The sequence below is a fragment of the Giraffa tippelskirchi genome, chromosome 12, assembly GCF_054371585.1.
Source record: "Giraffa tippelskirchi isolate mGirTip1 chromosome 12, T2T-mGirTip1v1.2.pri, whole genome shotgun sequence".
Taxonomy (NCBI): Eukaryota; Metazoa; Chordata; class Mammalia; order Artiodactyla; family Giraffidae; genus Giraffa; species Giraffa tippelskirchi.
In genome coordinates, this window is record NC_137286.1 from 3,374,662 (window position 1) to 3,392,675 (window position 18,014).

Genomic DNA, 18,014 nt, shown 5'->3' on the forward strand with positions numbered 1-18,014 from the left:
GTCAGCTCTGCCCACTGTCCAGCCTGACCCCCCAAAGGCAGGTGAGGAGTGGTCTAAGTGGGAACCCCTTGGACCCCTTAGACTGAGCTTATGTCAGGGTGAGGCTGGGAGGCAGCAAGTAGGGGTCCCAGGCACTCCTGGTGGGGTCTACGTGGGAGCTCAGTCCTGGGCCTGCGGTACCCTACACCCACCCCCAGGACACTCAGGCACCAGGGTCTGGCGGCTGCAGCGGCTCCTCCTGCCCCTCCTCCCCAGCCAGGCCTTCCGGCCATCGAGGACGGCGGTCCTCCTCCTGCACCTGGAATCCCTGCCTGGCACCAGCGGGCCTCTGTGCTCGGGACCTGCACTGTGAACAGGGTGGGCGTGGGAGCGTCAGGCGGGGCCAGGCGCCGGCAGCGGGCATTCCGGGGGCTTTCCTCGGTGTTAACCAGATACCAGGTAAGAGACTGCGGCACTGCTCAAAGCTCTGGTTGACAAAAAAAAAGCTAAAAAGCTGTATTTGTTGGCTCAGAGGAAAGCATTTAAAATGGGCCCCCATTTTCAGTCGAACACAGCTCTAGATGGCGCTCAGCCCACCCAGGGACCCCAGAGCGCACGGCCCAGAGCCAGGTGGGCAGCGGCTCTGGCTCTGCGGCCCCAGGACGTCTGCTGTCTGGGGTGGGGGGGTAGGGCTAGACAGGTGGGGAGCCGTGGGGCCTCAGGCCGTCCCTCTGGAGCCGAGCTTGCTTCCCACCAGCAGGATGAGCAGGCCACGCCCAGCCAGTCACCCAGCCACCGGGAGCTCTCAAGGCTCCGAACGTGCCAGGAACCTGTTCCACAGGAGGCCGTACCCTGCACCCCGGGATCATGGGGACGGAAGCACCCGGAGGCCGCGGGCTCCCTTCAGAGGGGCCACGGCTGGGCCCCGGAGGCGCAGGTCACGGGTCTGGGAGGGCCGGCCTCTCCCAGGCACGGGGCTGCCGGAGCCATGCGGGGTCCCGAGTGTCCCCAGGAGCCAGAGACGAGACAGGAGGCCGGAGCCGGGTCATGCTTAGTGTTTTATTTCATAAAACAAGCCCTGCCTCGGCCCTCAGAACCGCGGCCCTGGGTCCCTCCCAGTTCCACCTCCCAACCGTCCGGCTTCTTTCCGCTTCCTGCAGCTTCCAGCCTCACACCAACGACGTTCCCTTGACAAGTCCGTGTACTTTTAACAATGAACCTTCCATACATTTTAATAATGAATAAACGTTAAATATTTTACTGTTACACAAAGGGGCGCTAGAAAAGGCGGCCTCACTCGGTGCAGAGGACGGCCACGCCGCGCTCGTAGAAGCTGCGCGGGTCCTCCTTGGTGGCGATTTCGAAGTCGACCGTGAAGATGAGGTCGGCGCGGGTGAAGTTCAGGTAGACGGGCAGGGTCACCTGTGAGGAAGGCGGGGGTGCTGGCTGAGCGAGGGGAGGGACGCCACCCGAGAAGGAAGCGATGCTGAGTCCCCCTGGGGGTCACAGCCCTAGTGCCCAGTGGCATCCACGGCGTCACCCGACCACAGAGGAGGGAAGGGGCGCTCACCACGTTAGCCTTTTTCTCTGCGTTTGTCTGCTTGACCCAGCGCAGCTGCGTCAGGGGCAGCACGGTGGAGATGGCGTTGGAGAGGGACAGCTTGTTGTTGTTGCACGTGGCCCCTTGGAGCTTCAGGCCTGTGGGGGTGGGGAGGGGCGGTCAGGATCCCGGAGCAGCTCCACTGTGCGGCCACGGCACAGTCATGCGGGCACCACTAGCAGGCAGCCTGGGAGGGGCGGTGGCTGAGCCGCAGGCTGGGGACGGGGCAGGGGAGCCTGAGGGAAGCTGGCCGGAGCACCCCCGCTCACCGGTGACCCCGAAGCTGCAGGCGTCCAGCGTGGCGCTCTGGGAGGTGGTGACGTTCACCTCCAGGCAGAGCTCCTCCAGGGACCAGCTGTTGGCCTGGGCCACGTACTGCCGGGTGGCGGTGATGTAGGCCTCGGGCACGAACAGGCCGCCCAGGCACACGTGGATGTTCTGCAGGGGAGAGCGGCGGGTGAGGGCCGGCCCCCACCCCGAGGGCCCCCGCCCAGGCCCGCCACGGCCTTGGGGAGCCGGCCTCACCTTCAGCTCCTTGGCGCCCCCAGAGGCAGCCGCCTGCGAGATGTTCTGCAGCTGCTTGACCCGCTCGCTGAAGTCGGAGACCCACTGGATGACGGTCATGCCAGCGGGCACGGTGTAGTGCGACCAGCTCCGGGGCAGGATCCCTGCACGGAGGGCCCAGCTGGCGTCAGCGCCCACACGTCCCCCTGCCGAGTGCTGGCGGGTCCCCCCACGTGGGCTCCGCTGCCTCCCTTGGCCGGTGCACCCCCGCGCCTGCTCCACAGCCAGTGCGCGGGACCCCCGGGGGCGTGAGTGGGGGAGCGTGACTGCCCCGAGGAACCACAGCTGCATACACCCTGCCCTGCCCTCCCTCGCTCCTAGAACTCTGGGGACTGCGGAAGGCGAGGAAAGGTCCTGGCAGATGCTCAGTGAGGCAGCAGGAGCCAGGTCCTGGGGGAGTGGGTCTGGAGGCAGGGGGGCGGGTGGGACGCTGAGCTGCCCTGCGGAGCTCCCGGGAGCCCCCTGCGGCCCACCTTTCACTAGCTCATTGATGAGCGTGCGGAGGTAGTTGGTCTGCTTCTTCCTGCCTTCGCACACCTGCACGACGTCGGCAAGGTCCTGGCGCACGTCCTGGAGCAACTTGGCACCCATCTTCACTTCTCTCTCAAAGAATCTGAACAGAGGATCCTACAATCGTTGGGAGAGAACAAAAGGCTGGAGTGGAGCGGGGAGGGGGTCAGGGAAGAGGAGGGGAACCAGCAGTAACTCAGCCTCGGGGAGGCCCCGGGTTCACAGCATCGCCGGAACTCGACCTTGAACCAGACCTGGTGTGAAGCTGTGGAAGCCTGACCCACAGCAGCTCCGGACAACCCCGAGAAGAAGGGGAAGCGCCCCTGCGTCCCGGAGGGTCACTGACCTCCTCGTGAAGACGGGCGCCCTCCACTCTCGGGCGTCCCAGGCTGCGCCCTCCGGCCAGGCCCAGGCGCACACCCGCCCCGAGACGGCAGTGACCTCGACCAGCCCCCCCACCTCCTCCGCCGCGAGGACCGCCCTGAGCCCCCAGACACGAGGCGGGGCACCGGCCACCTTGATGTTCTCCACCGTGCGCTTCAGGTGGCTGAGTGTCTGCGGGATGAGGTGCAGCCAGTTGGAGGCGGTGGTGTGCAGCGTCCGCATCCAGGCAGGGCGCCCGTCAGACGAGGAGTCGGGCCGCGCCTTCTTCTCTGTCTCTGCGTAGGCCAGGTCGTCCTCGTCCTCCAGCATCTGCATCTTCAGCATCTTGCTGATCATGTCCACACCTGGGTGGGGGCGGGGGCGTGGAGGGGGACAGGCTGAGTGCAGAGGCGTCCCCACGCGTCCACCCGGGGGGAACCGCGCCCCACGGGCACCTGTTCCTACGGCACCGAGGGCGGGCTGGCTGGGGAGAAGGCCCAGCACCACAGGCAGAGTCACAACCGCTGGGGCTGCACCGCAGGCTGCACGCAGACACCAGAACGGCTCCAAGACTCACGTGTCCACTGTTATCGGGGAGCAGGAGGCCTTCTGAGTGCCCCGGGCTCGGCCGGTGCCCAGGGTCCTGACCCCAGAGAGCACTCCCTCCACGTCCAGCGCTGAGCTGTCCCCTGGGGCATGACCTCCATGTGGGGCACACGACCTTGGGCACCGTTAGCCTGGGGCCTCTTGCACACGCCTGGGGGTGAGCTTCTCTGCAGAGCTCCAGCTTGACCGGGGCTCAGACACCCTCACTGTGGTGCTGAGGGGACCCCGCGGCTGCTCCCAGCAGGCGGCACTGGAGTCAGCACCCTGCGTGCTCTCAGCGTGCGCTTCCGCACAGGAGGGCGCCCACCCAGGGCCCCCGCCTCAGACCCTCCTCTGTGTCCCAACTAAACCACGACTCAACTGCAGACAGCCCAACCTCCCTCGTGGTCACCATGGGGCCCACCACCTGACCCCACAGCGAAAGGCTTGAGTCAAGGTGGTCCTCAGGCTGGAGGCAGGCCCCACAGCTAGGGGTCCTCGCTACAGAGCTGAATCGAGGGCCTGTCCTGTTCCCCAGCTGTGTGGCTTCAGGCACGTCAGTCTTCTCCAGTAAGAGAAGCCTGGGTCAGAGCAGTTCTCACACCTGAGTGTCCCGGCATCCCCAGTTCGGATGTCCAGGGTGGGGGGGCCCGAAGACCTGCGTCTCTAAAGCTGCAGTCACTCTGAGGCTGTTGGTCCAGGGACCACATTTAGAGAACCACTGAGTTAGATGATCTCTTGACTAGTCTTGAAGTTCTAATGAAAGTACGTTCCAGAAAGAGATTAACAGTTCTAAGGTGTCGCTTAATGCTAGGAACTTTAAAAAAAAAAATTGACCAGGAGGAAAGATGACACCACTTCTGAACCCAAGACAGAAACCTCAGTGCGATCTCCAGATCCCATGTACTAGCCACCGAGCCTGTTTCCCAGAACGGAGGCTGCAGAACAGACCCCACCCGGGCTAAGGCTTTCCCTGCCTCCCCGGGGCTGGTTGGAGGAGTGCCTGGCTGGCCAGTGGGTGGGGGTACCCACCCTGCGTGGTGAGCAGAACTTTCTCGGCGTTGTTGGGCAGGCCCAGCCAGGAGGGCGTCTGCGTGTCGGGGAGCAGCTCCACCCACTGCACGAACTCCTCTCGCCTGGAACAGCAGCACGTTGGTTAACGCATTACCATGGTCGGAAGTGCCCGGTGCCCTGGCCCCTGCCCCACGGTGGTGGTGGGGAGGACACACACCTAATGCCGTCTGGCATCTGGATGTCCTTGTGCCCGTCGACCTTGCAGGCCAGCTTGAACTCACTGTCGAAACTCCTGGTGGTGAACAGGCGCTCCAGGAAGGTGTTGAGCAGACGCTGGTCGAACTCGTTGTCCACCCGGCCGCCGTAGATGGACTGGGCCATCAGGGTCTTGAGCGCGGACCAGGGAATCTTGTCTGGCGAGATGTTCTGTCTCCCCTGCGGGAGGAGAGCAGGTCATGGCGGGGGTGGAGGCGCCCTTCTCACGCCTGGGGCAGCGCCTGCTCACGGGTCCCCCTCCCACAGCGCGGCCCATGCCTGCCTTGGCTGTGTCGTCCAGCCACGTGTCCACCGTGTCGCAGGCCGACCGCAGGTCAGACTCCCCGAACTCATACTTCTTCGACCAGCCCAGGGGTGCGTATCGTAAGCGTTCCTGGATGATGGCGTGGAACCAGGCCAGCAGGAAGTACAGGCGAGCACGCTCATTGGGAGACTAGGTGGGAAGTTAGCAAGCACAGGGTCACTGGGACGTAGGTCTGTTCTAACTAAGAAGACAGTCCAGGGCTTGCTGCAATTGAGGTCTTAAAAAGCGCTCTGCACGTACACACTGGGACCATCCTGACCTCAGTCATTGATGCGAATGGTGTTGCTGGGAGAAAACCACTCCAAGTTTCCTACTAATAGAGACGTGCTCCTGGTCACACTGCTAAGCTAAATCATACAGCCGGCAGGCGAGCACACAGAAAACAGGTTTCTAAAAAGGGCAGAAAGCGTGGGCTATGGCCCAAAATAGAACAACGCTGAAACACAAAATTGATACAAAATTTTTATGTTTTTAAGGCCATGTTGTGCGGCATGTGGGATTTTAGCTCTCTGACCAGGGACTGGTCCCAGGTCCCCTGCAGAAGTGCAGACTCTTAGCCACTGGGCCTCCAGGGAAGTCCTATGATGCAAAATTCCTGCCACGATCCCCTTGTCCCGCCCACAAGCCCTGGCCTCCGCTTGGCGCCCAGCCGTCTGTGCGGCCCTGCACCCCAGCCTGTCAGCAAGCTCTGCGGCTCTCACCTTGCATATCCGAGACACGGGGATACTACTGAAGGTCCTCAGCATGTTGGCCTTCACGCCCGGAGGCGGCTCGAACACGAAGATGCGGCCTGCTCGGAGCAGGTTCACGGGCACCTGAGGAGGACCCGGGGCCCGTCACCCGTGAGTGCTCCACCACCCACCGCCCCACACCCCCGGGTGCCAGGCCGGTGCCTCACCCCCTTGGTCCCCGCACCTTGGGGTTGATCTCCATGGTGAGGAAGAGCCTGAAGCAGGCATGCGGCTGCAACGAGTGCAGCTTCTTCTCCAGCTGCATCAGCCAGCCCGGGGCCAGATGGACGTTCTTCAGCATCACCCACCTGCGGGCAGGGAGAAGGCCGCGGCCTCACCTCACGTTTCCGGCCGGAATGCTTGGGGACTCGGGCCTCATAAAGCAAAACCAAACCAGCGTACCTGCCTGACTTCACAGCTGTGTTTATTGCCTTGTCTGCCTGGTTAAAGCCTTCTGCGGAGCCTGGTAACAGACAGCTGAAGGGTCAGCACGCGGACTTGGCCTTTAGCGTTCCCCCCACCGTGAAGTCCCAGGGAGGGAGTGAGGGCAGCGGAGGGGACTGACTGACTGCCCTTACCGATGGCGATGGACGTGATCTGCGTGTTCTGCTCGGCAGCAAGATCCTCCACGTGCCCACTGGCGTCGTACCCGGGCACAGAGCACATCAGGACGGGCGTGTTCGGTTTGACCTGCAGACCGGGAAGTCAGGCTTCGGTGAGGGGGAGGCCCACCAACAGCGCACCTACTGAGGGGGAGGGCCCTGTGGGGGCTCGTGAAGACGGGCAGCTCAGAGCCCGCGGGGCCGGCACCCACCTCTGTGTCCACGATGTGGGTCAGGTCGAGCGGCTGTTCCATGATGGACATGAAGGACTCCCCGAGGTTGGTGGACACAAACATGTGCGCCATGGCCAGCAGGCGGTCGGGGCGGAAGGCCTGGATCAGGAGCAGGCGGTGGATGGCCTGCCCGATGGGAGCTGGAACAGGGCCGTGCGGAGGGTCAGCGACAGCACAGGCCTGAGACGGCCCCCCGGGCTGTCCCTGCCACGGGCCCCTGCCCCACAGATGGTGTCAACACTCTGCTCAGACGATGCCCCAGAGATCAGGACGCCCCCTCGTCCTCTCTGGCCAAGAATCGCCAGCACCCCACCTCACTGCGGCACCCTCTGGGCACAGCTATGACAAGACCTCCGCCTGGGGCCCTCCATGGGTGATGGGCGGCTGACTCTGAATGACCACATGGAGCCTGCTCAAGAAGGACCCCGAAGAGCCCCAGTGACCCGTCAGCCACCGCCGGCCTGCGTCCATGCTGACGCCCGACCCCCATACTCCCCTCCTGGGGCCCTGCCGGCTCGGAGCCTCATACTCAGAAACAGCCCCCTCTCCTAACCCTGGGCAGGGACTTTCCGGCTATCCCTCTTGGTCTTTCAGCAGGAGTTGCACCAGGAACAGGGCATTCTTTGCTTTCCCGCGTCCAAGCCACCCCCACAGGTTTTAGCACTAAGATGCGCATCTCAGAAATCAGTGACTTTCTGTCCCCGGCCCGGCCCGTCCCTGCGTTCAGCCAGCAAAGCGCATTCCACGCCCAGGTTCAGAACGGCCACACCGGGGCAGGCCCCGAGGGCTTACTTGCGGGGTTCTCCTCACTCCAGAGGTACGGCACCGTCTGCTCGGGGGAGCTGCTGTCCAGCCAGATGCCAAATTGCTGTGGGGACAACAGAGGACGCGTCGCCGTGGGCTCTGCCCACCTGTGGGCGGAGCAGTCGGGCTGACGTGTCACACGTTTGACGGGAGAGAAGACAACATGATGTTCTGGGCTTTACATGCCAGGCAACTCCCTGGGAGGAGGCCGGCTCCCCGCCGGGGACGGCCACAGGACTCTCACCTCGTCCGCCTGGACCTTGGCGATCAGATCCTTGAAGGCGGGCAGGCAGCTCAGCCTCACCACGGCCTCGGCCTGCTCCCCGGTCAGGCCTTGGATCTTGGGTGTCGAGCCCGCGCTCAGCACGATCTCCTTCCCCCTCAGGAAGTGCTGGAATTCGGCGTCGTAGGTGGGCTCCCTGGAGGGGGGGCAGCCGTCAGCTGGGGCCCCTTGGCGAGAGTCCTGTCTGCTGTCACCAAGACCACAGCGTCCTCTGGGGGAACGCGCGGGGGGGCAGCTGACTCACCCGACGGTGCCCTTGAGCTTGATCCTGGCCAGCAGCATGGCGAAGGTGATGTGGTCCTGGTGCAGCATGCCCCGGGCCACGCGGTTGAACGCCACCTGGAGACAAGGCGCGGAGCGCGCCATCAGAACACCGCCGTCCCTGGAGAACGCACCCCCATCCCAGGGCAGCCGGGCCCGCGCTGTACCTGGAAGAGGTCCTTGGTGATGATGGACAGGCGCTGGGTGTGGTCGGTGACGCCCTTCAGGTTGGGGTTCTCGTACAGGACGTTGTGGTAGATGTCTAGGAAGAACTGCAGCGAGTACTGGTACAGGAAGTGGATCTAGAGGTGGCAGAGGGGGCCGTGAGCGCCCGTGCACGGGGGGCAGGGGGCAGCCCCTGGCCCGGCGCGGCCCGCTCACCTGCTTGAGCGACTCCATGGTGAAGTAGATGCTGCTGCAGGCGGTGGACAGTGGCAGGTACTGCTGGGACACGGTCTCCACCTCCTGCATCACGATGTCTGTCTCCTCGACCTTCCTCGTCACCTCGGCAGCCTCCCTCTTGAGGTTCTCCAGCGTCGTGATGATCGTGTCGTCGTCCAGGATGCGGCCCTTCACCTCGTTCAGAGCTTGCAGCAGAGACTTCTCGAGCTGACGCAGGCGCAGCTGAAACTCCCCTTAAACAACCAGAAGGCGCAGAGTTCACCCTGGTGCCGCCGTGCGACGTGGGCCCAGGGCACCTCGTCCTGGGGAAGCTCAGCCCCGCATTCACCGAGAGCTAGGGACCCAGAGCCGTACCTTGGAGTTTCAGAAGGTCGGACCGTTTCTCATCCACGTCAGGTCTTTCTGCTTTGAGAACTTCGTTGAGACACTGGCTCTGCAGACTGCTACGCGTGACGGTGAAGTTGACAAAGGTCACCCGGGAGCAGAGATCAGGGGGGAACTCGACCTGCCAAGAGGGGCGACGGGCCAGTCAGCTTCGTCACATCCACGGCCCTACCCATCGCTGCCCCGTCTCCGTGGAGGTGGGCGCCAGTCCTTACGGTGGGGTCGCGAGTGGACAGGAAGATGACAAAGGACGGTGACAAGTCTATGTCCTGGTCCCCGAGGGTGATCAGCACTCTGCCCCCTGTTCGCCGGACTTCACGGTTCAGAACTGGGTTCAGAACTGGGTCGTAGCTCTCCACGTCCTGCGTGTGTATACGTGAGGTGTCATTAACAGTTAGAGTTTTACAGTGTGTATTTCTACTCACATTTAACTGACTTCCTGCTCCAGGTAAATGTATCTCCCCAGCAGCCACCCAGACGTTTGGACTCACACTGCCTAACACACGGCCGCTAGGCACCCACGGCTGCTTCAGTAGCTGAAGGGCTCGTTCCTTGCTCACACTGCTGTGCGCACAGGCTTCAGAGCCCCAGGGGATGGGGCCATCCAGACCAAGTGGAGTTAAAGAGCAAACACTGCTTCCGCTGGGTTTTTATAGAGCTGTCTCACAGCTTTAGCCCTGCTTTTTTTTTTCTTTTGGCTGTGCTGCGCACCTGTGGGATCTTAGACCCCCAACCAGAGACTAAACCCACGCGCCAGCAGTGAAGTGCTGAGTCCTAACCACTGGACTGCCAGGGACTCCTTTCTTACAAAGTTCGGAAGGTAGCCCTGTACCTTGTGACTCGCATCAACTGCGGTTGCAGGTAACTAACAGCCCCCCTTCCCTCTGGCAGCAGAGACGCACACACCTGGACCAGGAGGGGGTTGCCGAACCTCAGCGCACTCTCCAAGTTCTTCCTGAAGGCGTCGTCCAGGAAGCTGGTCCGCGTGATCTTCCGGTCCTTGTACTCGTTCATGATGAACTCTGTGGCCTGCCCCGAGGGGTCGATGATCAGCGGGTACCTGAGGACGGGCCGAGGACGGGTCAGATGCCAGGGGAGCCCCAGGACGGGATGCAAGGGCCGGGCAGGGCGATGGGGAGGCGTCCCGGGCCCAGACGTGGGCTCCAGGTTTACAGGAGACGCCAACGTGACCCAAGGCTTGGTGCTAAAACCCTCCTTCTGAGGACCTTCTGTGAGGGGGCGGTGACTCAAGCAGACTGCTCAGAAGGGCTACCGCCGAAGCGGCTCCTCTCTGTGGGGCAAGGACGCGGCCCTGTGAAGGCCGGGCACAGGCGCTCTGGTGCTGGGAGGATTCGCTGGCCCGCGGGGCAGACTCCTGGGCAGCAGGAACCAGCACCCTTGGCCTGCAGCCCCGCCAGCTGCAAGCGTGCCAGAGCCTCCCTCTCAGTGCTCACAGGACCCCGGCAGACAGGTGTGATCGCCACCCCCGTCTTACTTATAAAGGAGGCGACGAACCACAGACGGGCGAATGTCCTCTGTCCAGGGTCACACAGCCAATTCAGGTTTTATAAAATAATGTCACACGTATGTGAGACTGCAGAAAATTCAGAGGCTACGGAAGGGCACGTGCTGAGAACCACCCCCCCAGCCTCCGGGTTCTGCTCTGTGCGCACAGAGAAGGTTCAGGCCGTCTGTAGACACACACGTCCCCGGGGAACACACCACCCGGCACTGCCATCCGTGGCAGCCACCCTCGTGTGGGGCTCTGGACGAAGGGCTCCCAGCTTCCTGCCGGGGTGCAGGGGAGACACACAGTGACCTTGTCATTGGCCCAAATGACGGGTGTCTGAGGCATTTCCGTGCCTTCGCTAGGACACACCCTGTCCTCACGAACATTCACGTGTGCAGGCTTTGTGGGATGGGCATTGCAGCGTGCACTCTTGCGCAGGTGAGTGCAGCCCTCACACTGACCCACCAGGGTGCACAGCGGGGACATGCCCGCCAGCGCCCCCAGAGAGACCCTCTGAGACCTGAGCGCTGGTTCCTCTCTGGACCCCGGGGACAGCTGCACACAGCAAGAGGTACAGATAAGGGGAGACAGGAACCTGGGGCCTAGTTTTTAGAACAGAAAGAAAATGTGGGGTGCCTGGGTTTGGGAGCTGCTGCGGAGGGGGGTCGGCCAGGGGACCCCTGCACAGGCTCGGTCCTGGGGACACCCGTGGACGGCACCGTGAGCTCCTCCGCGGCAGGCCTGCTCCCCCGACTCCGGTCTCCTTAAGCCAAAACCAGGCAGCAGTTTCCCTTAACTCCAGCTAGACATTTTCAGTGTTTACAGTATTTTAAGAGAGGGTCTGTTTTTAACGTTCACCCATCACAAAGCCATGCCCATCAATTTCATAAGATTACAGGGGGACCCCTCATGGAGGGTCAGTGTGGACATTCACAACATAGGAACGAAGGGAACTGGACACAGCCCACTGTCACAGGTAAACATGTGGGCTTTGAAAAATCTTAAAACGGGAGCACTGCCCGCAGACCTCCCCCGTCCCCCTGGTGCGCACGAGCTACCTGTTGAACCTCTTCAGCATGATGGCGTTCTCCGTGCACAGGTCATCTGCGGGGAGGGAGCTGGCCTGCCAGCGGAGACGCTCGTCGGCGTTGGACAGGTACTCCGTCCTTGCGATATCTGTGCGGAACTGAGAGGGGAGCGGATGGCACGCCTTCCCGGCGAGGCCACTGAGAGCTCACCGACCCTCACGTCGGCCCCCGCCTTCCTGAGATTCTCTGCGGACAGTTACCTGGATGTTGGCTTGCTGGAGGTGATGGGACCAGGTGGTGAACAAGTTCTGGCGCATCTGCTGGTCGAAGTAACCTGCGTAAGCGATAAAGGCGGCTGACAGGAGACAGTCCCCGGCGATGGTGGACATCTGGTTCTTGAAAGTTTCACTGGTCTTCTCCCACCGTTCCCGTTCGGCAGACAAGCTCTTCAGAAGAGCTGTGCTCCGGTTCACCTGAAAGGAAAATCAAACAGGTTAGTTAGTTAATGAAGTGAAAGTTGCTCAGTCGTGTCCGACTCTATGCGTCCCCATTAACTATACGGTCCATGAAATTCTCCAGGCCAGAATACTGAAGTGGGTAGCCTTTCCCTTCTCCAAGGGATCTTCCCAACCCAGGGATCAAACCCAGGTCTCCCGCATTGCGGGCAGATTCTTTACCAGCTGAGCCACAAGGGAAGCCCAAATCAAACAGGACTTGTGCTGCAAGTGTAGATTGGTCCCTGCCCCCTGTAGGCAGGGTTCAGGTGGGCTGAAGAGAAAAGCAAGCTCAGTGTTCAGACCCCAAGGGGGTGGGACCCAGGCCACACATGGCTGAGGACACAGCCCTCGAGTCTGAGGGCGGAGACGAGTGGGGAGAATTAAGGGTCAGCTCCGGGACGTGTGCGTGAGCACAACAGGGGCAGGAGCCTAGGGCGGAGGGCTGAGCTGGAGGGGAGAGCCACCAGTGGCAGATTGAGGAGCTGATTCTGAGGACCTGGGGGGAGTGTGGGTGTGAGTGATGGGGGCTGCAGAAGAGGGGACAAGGGGAGGGACGGGGGGCCCTGACAGGGAGGCCTCGGTGACACTGCTGATATAGCCCGAGGCGTGAGAACAAAAGGGTTTGGAGCTGGCCATTGTGGGGGTGGGAGTTCCCCAGCTTTAGACGGCCGGCAGGTATCTACCTAACACTACTCAGTCAACGCACAGCAAGGCATCCCCAGGGCCCCCGAGGTCGTTAGAGAGCTCGTCCCCGAGACGACCGCCGCATGGGCAGCACCCCCGGACGCATCCCTTTCCCGCCCCGCAAGCCCCGCATACAGGCAATGCTTCGGAAGCCCACACTCCCAAGCACAACCTGACCTTGGCTTCCACGGCCGCCAGGTCTGCCTTGATGGCCTGGGCCTCGGAGATGAGCACCGCGTACTCCTCCTTGTAGCGGGCGATGCTGGCCTCCAGGTCACGGATCATCTGCTCCACCTCGTTGGCCTTCTGCTGGTTGTCCTTGGCGTCGTCCTCCAGCTTCTGCAACTCATTGCGCAGCGGCTCCACGCGCTTCAACATGTCGGCGTAGTTAAGCTGCCGAGGCGGATGGGTGGTTTTTAAAAGTGACTGGGTGAGGGGAGCCGCCCCCGGGGGCTCCTGGCGGGGCTGCTCACCTGGGCGATGGCCCACTTCACCATAGGCCCGCAGGCCAGGGAGGCCCGGTTGACGATTTCGTAGTTGTAGCTGGGGTTGGACATGTAGTTCTTCTTCATCTTCTCCCTTATGGCGTCACTGCAAAAGAGGAGCTGTGTTTCTAAGCATGTGAAGGGCAAAAGTGAAGAGGAGCTTTTCGGAAATCAAGAGCCAGTTCCCCTCTGCCGCCCCGGTGACCACTGAGGATACTCCAGGCCATGGCTCTCCCCTCCCGCCCCTTCCCTGCTCCTCAGGGCCAGCTCTGAGCTCCCAGCCACTTGTGGGGATCGCAGGGGTCAAGGGGTCAGAGAATTGCCACCAGGAATGGGGAGAGGGAATCTGTCTGTCTGGGGTGGAAGTGGCCCAAAGAGGCGTCTGTGATCTGTGAGCCGACACTGCCTCCTGCGAAGGCTGCATCAGACGCCCCGGCTCCCGCACACCTGCCCACCTGATCTCCTCGGCGGAGAAGTTGACGATGGTGGGGATGAAGTTCTCCCTCATGATGATGGAGCGGATCTGCTTCCAGTCCGTCGTACTCTCCCCCAGCAGCAGGCAGATGGACTCAAGCGCCAGCTTCACGGCGGCAGGAGGGTTGGCCATGGACCGCACCTCTACCAGATGCTGCTTCTTGATGGATTTCACAGCTGGAGCGCAAGGCAGGGGGCACACGGTGAGGGGGACCAGGCCACAGCGCCACTGCGACTCCAAGCAGCAAAGGAGCGCACGCGCGGGAGACCTGCGCGAACGTGGGGTGTCCTGTCTTAAAACCCTCTGGAATAGCTCTAGCAGCCAAAACAACTACTAAGACTGTACGGCACTGAGCCCAAAGCGCAACATTCTGGAAAATGGACAGCATCTGTAAAAATGTCTCACAAATCCTGACTCCTTTATCTCTGTAAAGATGTAAATACTTTTTTAAAGAGTGAAATTGCTCATTTATGTTATACTCTCTAAACAATACATCTTCAGTCCACACTTTAGAAGGTGTCTTTACTGGCTGGTTGAAGATGTGCAATTAACAGTTCAAAAAAAAATGGCCAACACATTCCACAAGCAGAAACGTGCATTTTTTCCCAGCCTGGACTTCCATTAAAACACTTTTAAAAGTAATCATTTGGCAGGTGAGACCTAAATTAAATTCTCATCCAAATCCAACTCTGAATGAAAACCCACAGTTTGGAAGGTCACTTCCACCCCTCTGTGGTGTAACGTGGAGACTACAGGCCGTCAGGTGACCTGAAATAAGTCTGAGGCCGGTGGGCGGGAAGACCGGGGGGAAGGCTGCTCCCAGGTGCGGGGCGGACGAGGTCAAGGGCCCGGGTCATGATCTCCTCCTGAGCGTGTCCCAGCACATGGGGTGCAAGAGGGAGGAGGGAGGAGGCTGCCGGTAATTAGACTCATCACTGCCGGCCACGACCAGGGCACTCTAACAGTTATGGCAAAACTGCACATACTTCATGACACTCCTGGATGAAATTCAAGCCACGGATTTGCAAACAGCGTACTTATGAAATCATTACCAGATTAAGAAAACATTGATGAAAAACTTATCTTGTTAACTTTTTCTCACAAAAAGGGCCCAGGTGGTGCTAGTGATAAAGAACGTAAGAGATGTAGGTTTGATCCCTGGGTCAGGAATATCCCCTGGAGTGGGGCATGGAAACCCAATCCAGTATTCTTGCCTGGAGCATCCCATGGACCGAGGAGCCTGGCGGGCTACAGTGCATGGGGTCGCAAAGAGTCGGACTGAAGCACCTTGGCATGCATGCGTGGGGAAAGTGGACTAGCTTCACGGGGACTTCGCTTTCAGAGACGAGGACAGTCTGAAGTAGTGAGATAAGATCTCTGAGACCTATCACTGACGCTCTTGGGAACGTACAACACTGGGACCTGTGGGGGGGCCCCGCTGCCCCCACGCCCCGGCCTCCCCGACGCGAGCACACCCCCGCTGCCCCCGTGCCCCGGCCTCCCCGACGCGAGCGCACCCCTGCTGCCCCCACGCCCCGGCCCCCCCGATGCGAGCGCACACCATTCTGGGCCTCGATGACGGCCGGCTCCACCTTGTCGAGGTCCTCCTTCACGCTCATCTGTTTGTCCGCAATGACCTCCTGCTGCTTGTGCAGCTGCTCCTGAATTTCTTGGCTCATGACCTAGAGACAAAGGATGGCTCAGCTCCGGGGTGAGCCCTGGTTAACCTGCTGAATGAAACCCTGGACAGCACTCCTCACGCTGCCTGGGACACACACGTGCATGCATGCATGTGTGTGCACCCACAACCACACACATGTGCATGCACCCACGCACAACACAAATCCGACAGAGACGCGCGGCCCACAGAGGCCACGGTTCCTGGGACAGGAAGCGGCACCTTTTTCTTCTCGGCCTCCTGCTGGTCCTTCACCATCTTCTTCAGCTTGTCGTTGGCCGCCGCGTTCTTCACCTCCAGCTCCTGGCTCTTTATCCTGAGGTCCCGACGCAGCTCTTCCACCTGAGGAACAAAAACCACATTAGGGTGACAGAAACACGCAGGGCTGGCCCACACCCGGGCCCGCTCCCGCCCAGCGAGGGCCCTCGCGCGGCGCCGGACCTGGTCGACCGTCTCCTTGATCTTCCTGAGCCCCACGTTCAGGTGCATCTGCTGCTCCTCCAGCTCACTCCGCTTCTCGTGGAACAGGTTGGCGTAGTGGTTGATGAAGTCCAGGTAGTGGCGGGGCGTGATGGCCATGGTGCGGCCTCCTCGCTTTGCCAGCCGGGCATTAGCCTTTTGGAAAATGAAGACCATGCTAGTTCTCGGCGATTTAGCCTCAAAACATCGCGATTTAACCTCAAAACATGACTGTTCTGCTGGTGTGATGTGGTGGCAGGGCCCCAGACCTCAGGAGTCCCATCTCTCGAGACTGGGTCCAGCTGCCTCCTGTGAGATGCCAAGAGGCCCTCCCACCTCTGAGCTTTCTCCTCCCACTTCTCTGAGAGGAGGAGGGTGGTGCTGGCGGCCGCAGGGGTGCACTTCCCAGGAAAAGAGCCCCCATGATGGTCATCACTACGAAGGCATCAGTACACCTCCTCTACCTTCTGATTTTCAGCAGAACCAAAATAAGACACGGCACTGAGAGGGGTGAGGCAGATAACCTGCCCCGGGCCCCTCAGGCTGGAGGGAGGTGTGGAGAGGGCAGAGGGGCAGTGGAGGTGGCCTGCGGGAGCGGGAGGGCAGGGCCCACAGGACGCCTGCAGGTCAGAGTGGTCTTCACAGAGCCCTCTGATGGGGGCAGACTGGACTCCTCTGATACAGAGAGCCCATGGGAAGGGCAGCCAGCCGCGGCCAGCAGGTCACACCCCGTGGGGTGGCCTCCGCACGTGGGGGTCCCGCTCGCTCACGGCCACCAGGCTCTTGAGCCACCGCCGCAGAGGTGGGAGGCAGAGCAGGGACCCCGAGGGCCGCGAGGCCTGAATCACCAACCAGCTGGCCCTTCACAGAGAAAGCACGGCCCCTGCCCCAGGGCAGGACGTGGGCCTGGGAAGAGAGGCCACAAGACAGGGCAGAGGGAGTCAATGTGGGGAGGGGGCCAGACGGCCCCAGAACATGCAGCTGGGCCCCAAGCAGGTGAGACGTCGCTGACAGAGGCAGGAAACAGGCGAGAACCAGGCAGATCTTTCAAGGGCAACGGTACAGTGTCAAGCCCAAAGTGCCTTGGGGTCTACTTCTACATCGGCTCAGTTCTACGTCAGCACAGTGGTCAGTTTCGCTTCTCCCGTGACCTCAGGACTGAACCCACCTGGTGAAGAGTCTGATGAACAAACACACAGCTGTTCACGATGGCCTCGCGGTGTGAGGGCGGCTGCGGCAGCTTGTCATAGACGACCGGCATGTAATCAGGCACGATGTAGTTTGGCTTCTCCAGGTCCATCTTACTGGTGAATTCTTTGCCAACCTGATACAGAGCTTCCGTGGACCAGTCTCCAAACCAGTTCAACACACACCTGAAAAGATGTCCATGTCTCAAAGCAGATCCCAAGAGCGGGGCCTGCCCCTGGAAAGAAGACCTGAGCACGGTGGGCGTACCTGTTGAACAGCGCAGGGGAGGTGGCTGCGCGGTCCTTGAGCCCCTCTGAGGACGGGTTCATGGTGAAGACGACGTGCAGGTTGCGGATGACCTGGCTGGTGAACCACTTGTACAGCTCCTCGTGCGAGTCCAGCATCAGGCCCTCCTTCTGGGCCCCCTCCTTACACTGGGTCATCAGGGTGGCGTACTCATCTCCCTCGAAGAGGCCGGGCACCTGGGACACAGAACAGCACCCTGGCTGGCTGGTCCTCGGAGCCCGGCGCCACGGAACGCCACCCGCCGCGGCGCGTCAGGGATTACCTCGCCGTTGGCCAGCAGGGTGTTCATCCGCTCCAGGAACCCGGAGTCCAGCACGTTGGACTCGTCCATTATGAACGCGATCTTCTCGTTTTTACAGCCGGAACGCCGCAGCACCGTGCGGAGATCCTCATCGAAGTCCTCGCCCGTGTACTTCCTGTGGACCTGCAGGAGCGGGGCAGGTCAGTTCCGCTCTCGCCTGAGGAGCTACGTGCATGAGCAAGGATCCACCGTGGGGATCAAGGGGCTCTGGCCAGACCCACCTTAATCTGGTACACGCTCAGCCCATTCATCCAGGCCACGAAGCGGGACAGGGTGGTTTTGCCTGCTCCACTGACGCCAATCAGAAGCAAGTGACCCTGAGGCTGACGGAATATCCTGAAACATCATCAGAAGGGGTGTAGGTTGAGGCTTTATTGCTCCACTCCCCCTTGGACACTCAAATCCTAACCCTTTTCAGGATCCAGTCTACAATATCTAGAATTCATTTCAACTTGTACTTGTATATTAAACATTTGTGGAGCAACTGTTATTTGCCAGTGAGGCAGCA

General features: G+C 61.2%; 1 protein-coding gene across 1 annotated transcript in view; it reads right to left on the bottom strand.

Annotated features, from left to right (window-relative positions):
• Nucleotides 1-1,019: 1,019 nt before the first annotated feature.
• DYNC1H1 (dynein cytoplasmic 1 heavy chain 1) overlaps nucleotides 1,020-18,014 on the bottom strand; it is a 62,496-nt gene continuing 45,501 nt past the window's right edge. Inside the window, exons 45-78 of the mRNA XM_081548796.1 lie at nucleotides 17,728-17,842; nucleotides 17,468-17,629; nucleotides 17,167-17,381; nucleotides 16,880-17,084; nucleotides 15,694-15,867; nucleotides 15,475-15,594; nucleotides 15,136-15,256; nucleotides 13,555-13,750; nucleotides 13,088-13,205; nucleotides 12,792-13,007; nucleotides 11,694-11,906; nucleotides 11,464-11,591; nucleotides 9,802-9,955; nucleotides 9,111-9,257; nucleotides 8,866-9,016; nucleotides 8,491-8,744; nucleotides 8,277-8,411; nucleotides 8,093-8,187; nucleotides 7,810-7,984; nucleotides 7,554-7,629; nucleotides 6,741-6,901; nucleotides 6,505-6,616; nucleotides 6,329-6,389; nucleotides 6,111-6,234; nucleotides 5,897-6,010; nucleotides 5,154-5,324; nucleotides 4,833-5,050; nucleotides 4,634-4,737; nucleotides 3,170-3,381; nucleotides 2,617-2,770; nucleotides 2,105-2,247; nucleotides 1,849-2,017; nucleotides 1,550-1,677; nucleotides 1,020-1,401 (exon numbers count right to left, since the gene is read on the bottom strand). Coding sequence (XP_081404922.1) covers nucleotides 1,273-1,401; nucleotides 1,550-1,677; nucleotides 1,849-2,017; nucleotides 2,105-2,247; nucleotides 2,617-2,770; nucleotides 3,170-3,381; nucleotides 4,634-4,737; nucleotides 4,833-5,050; nucleotides 5,154-5,324; nucleotides 5,897-6,010; nucleotides 6,111-6,234; nucleotides 6,329-6,389; nucleotides 6,505-6,616; nucleotides 6,741-6,901; nucleotides 7,554-7,629; nucleotides 7,810-7,984; nucleotides 8,093-8,187; nucleotides 8,277-8,411; nucleotides 8,491-8,744; nucleotides 8,866-9,016; nucleotides 9,111-9,257; nucleotides 9,802-9,955; nucleotides 11,464-11,591; nucleotides 11,694-11,906; nucleotides 12,792-13,007; nucleotides 13,088-13,205; nucleotides 13,555-13,750; nucleotides 15,136-15,256; nucleotides 15,475-15,594; nucleotides 15,694-15,867; nucleotides 16,880-17,084; nucleotides 17,167-17,381; nucleotides 17,468-17,629; nucleotides 17,728-17,842 — 5,170 coding nt within the window. The 3' untranslated portion in view covers nucleotides 1,020-1,272. The remainder of the gene's footprint in view (nucleotides 1,402-1,549; nucleotides 1,678-1,848; nucleotides 2,018-2,104; nucleotides 2,248-2,616; nucleotides 2,771-3,169; nucleotides 3,382-4,633; nucleotides 4,738-4,832; nucleotides 5,051-5,153; nucleotides 5,325-5,896; nucleotides 6,011-6,110; nucleotides 6,235-6,328; nucleotides 6,390-6,504; nucleotides 6,617-6,740; nucleotides 6,902-7,553; nucleotides 7,630-7,809; nucleotides 7,985-8,092; nucleotides 8,188-8,276; nucleotides 8,412-8,490; nucleotides 8,745-8,865; nucleotides 9,017-9,110; nucleotides 9,258-9,801; nucleotides 9,956-11,463; nucleotides 11,592-11,693; nucleotides 11,907-12,791; nucleotides 13,008-13,087; nucleotides 13,206-13,554; nucleotides 13,751-15,135; nucleotides 15,257-15,474; nucleotides 15,595-15,693; nucleotides 15,868-16,879; nucleotides 17,085-17,166; nucleotides 17,382-17,467; nucleotides 17,630-17,727; nucleotides 17,843-18,014) is intronic.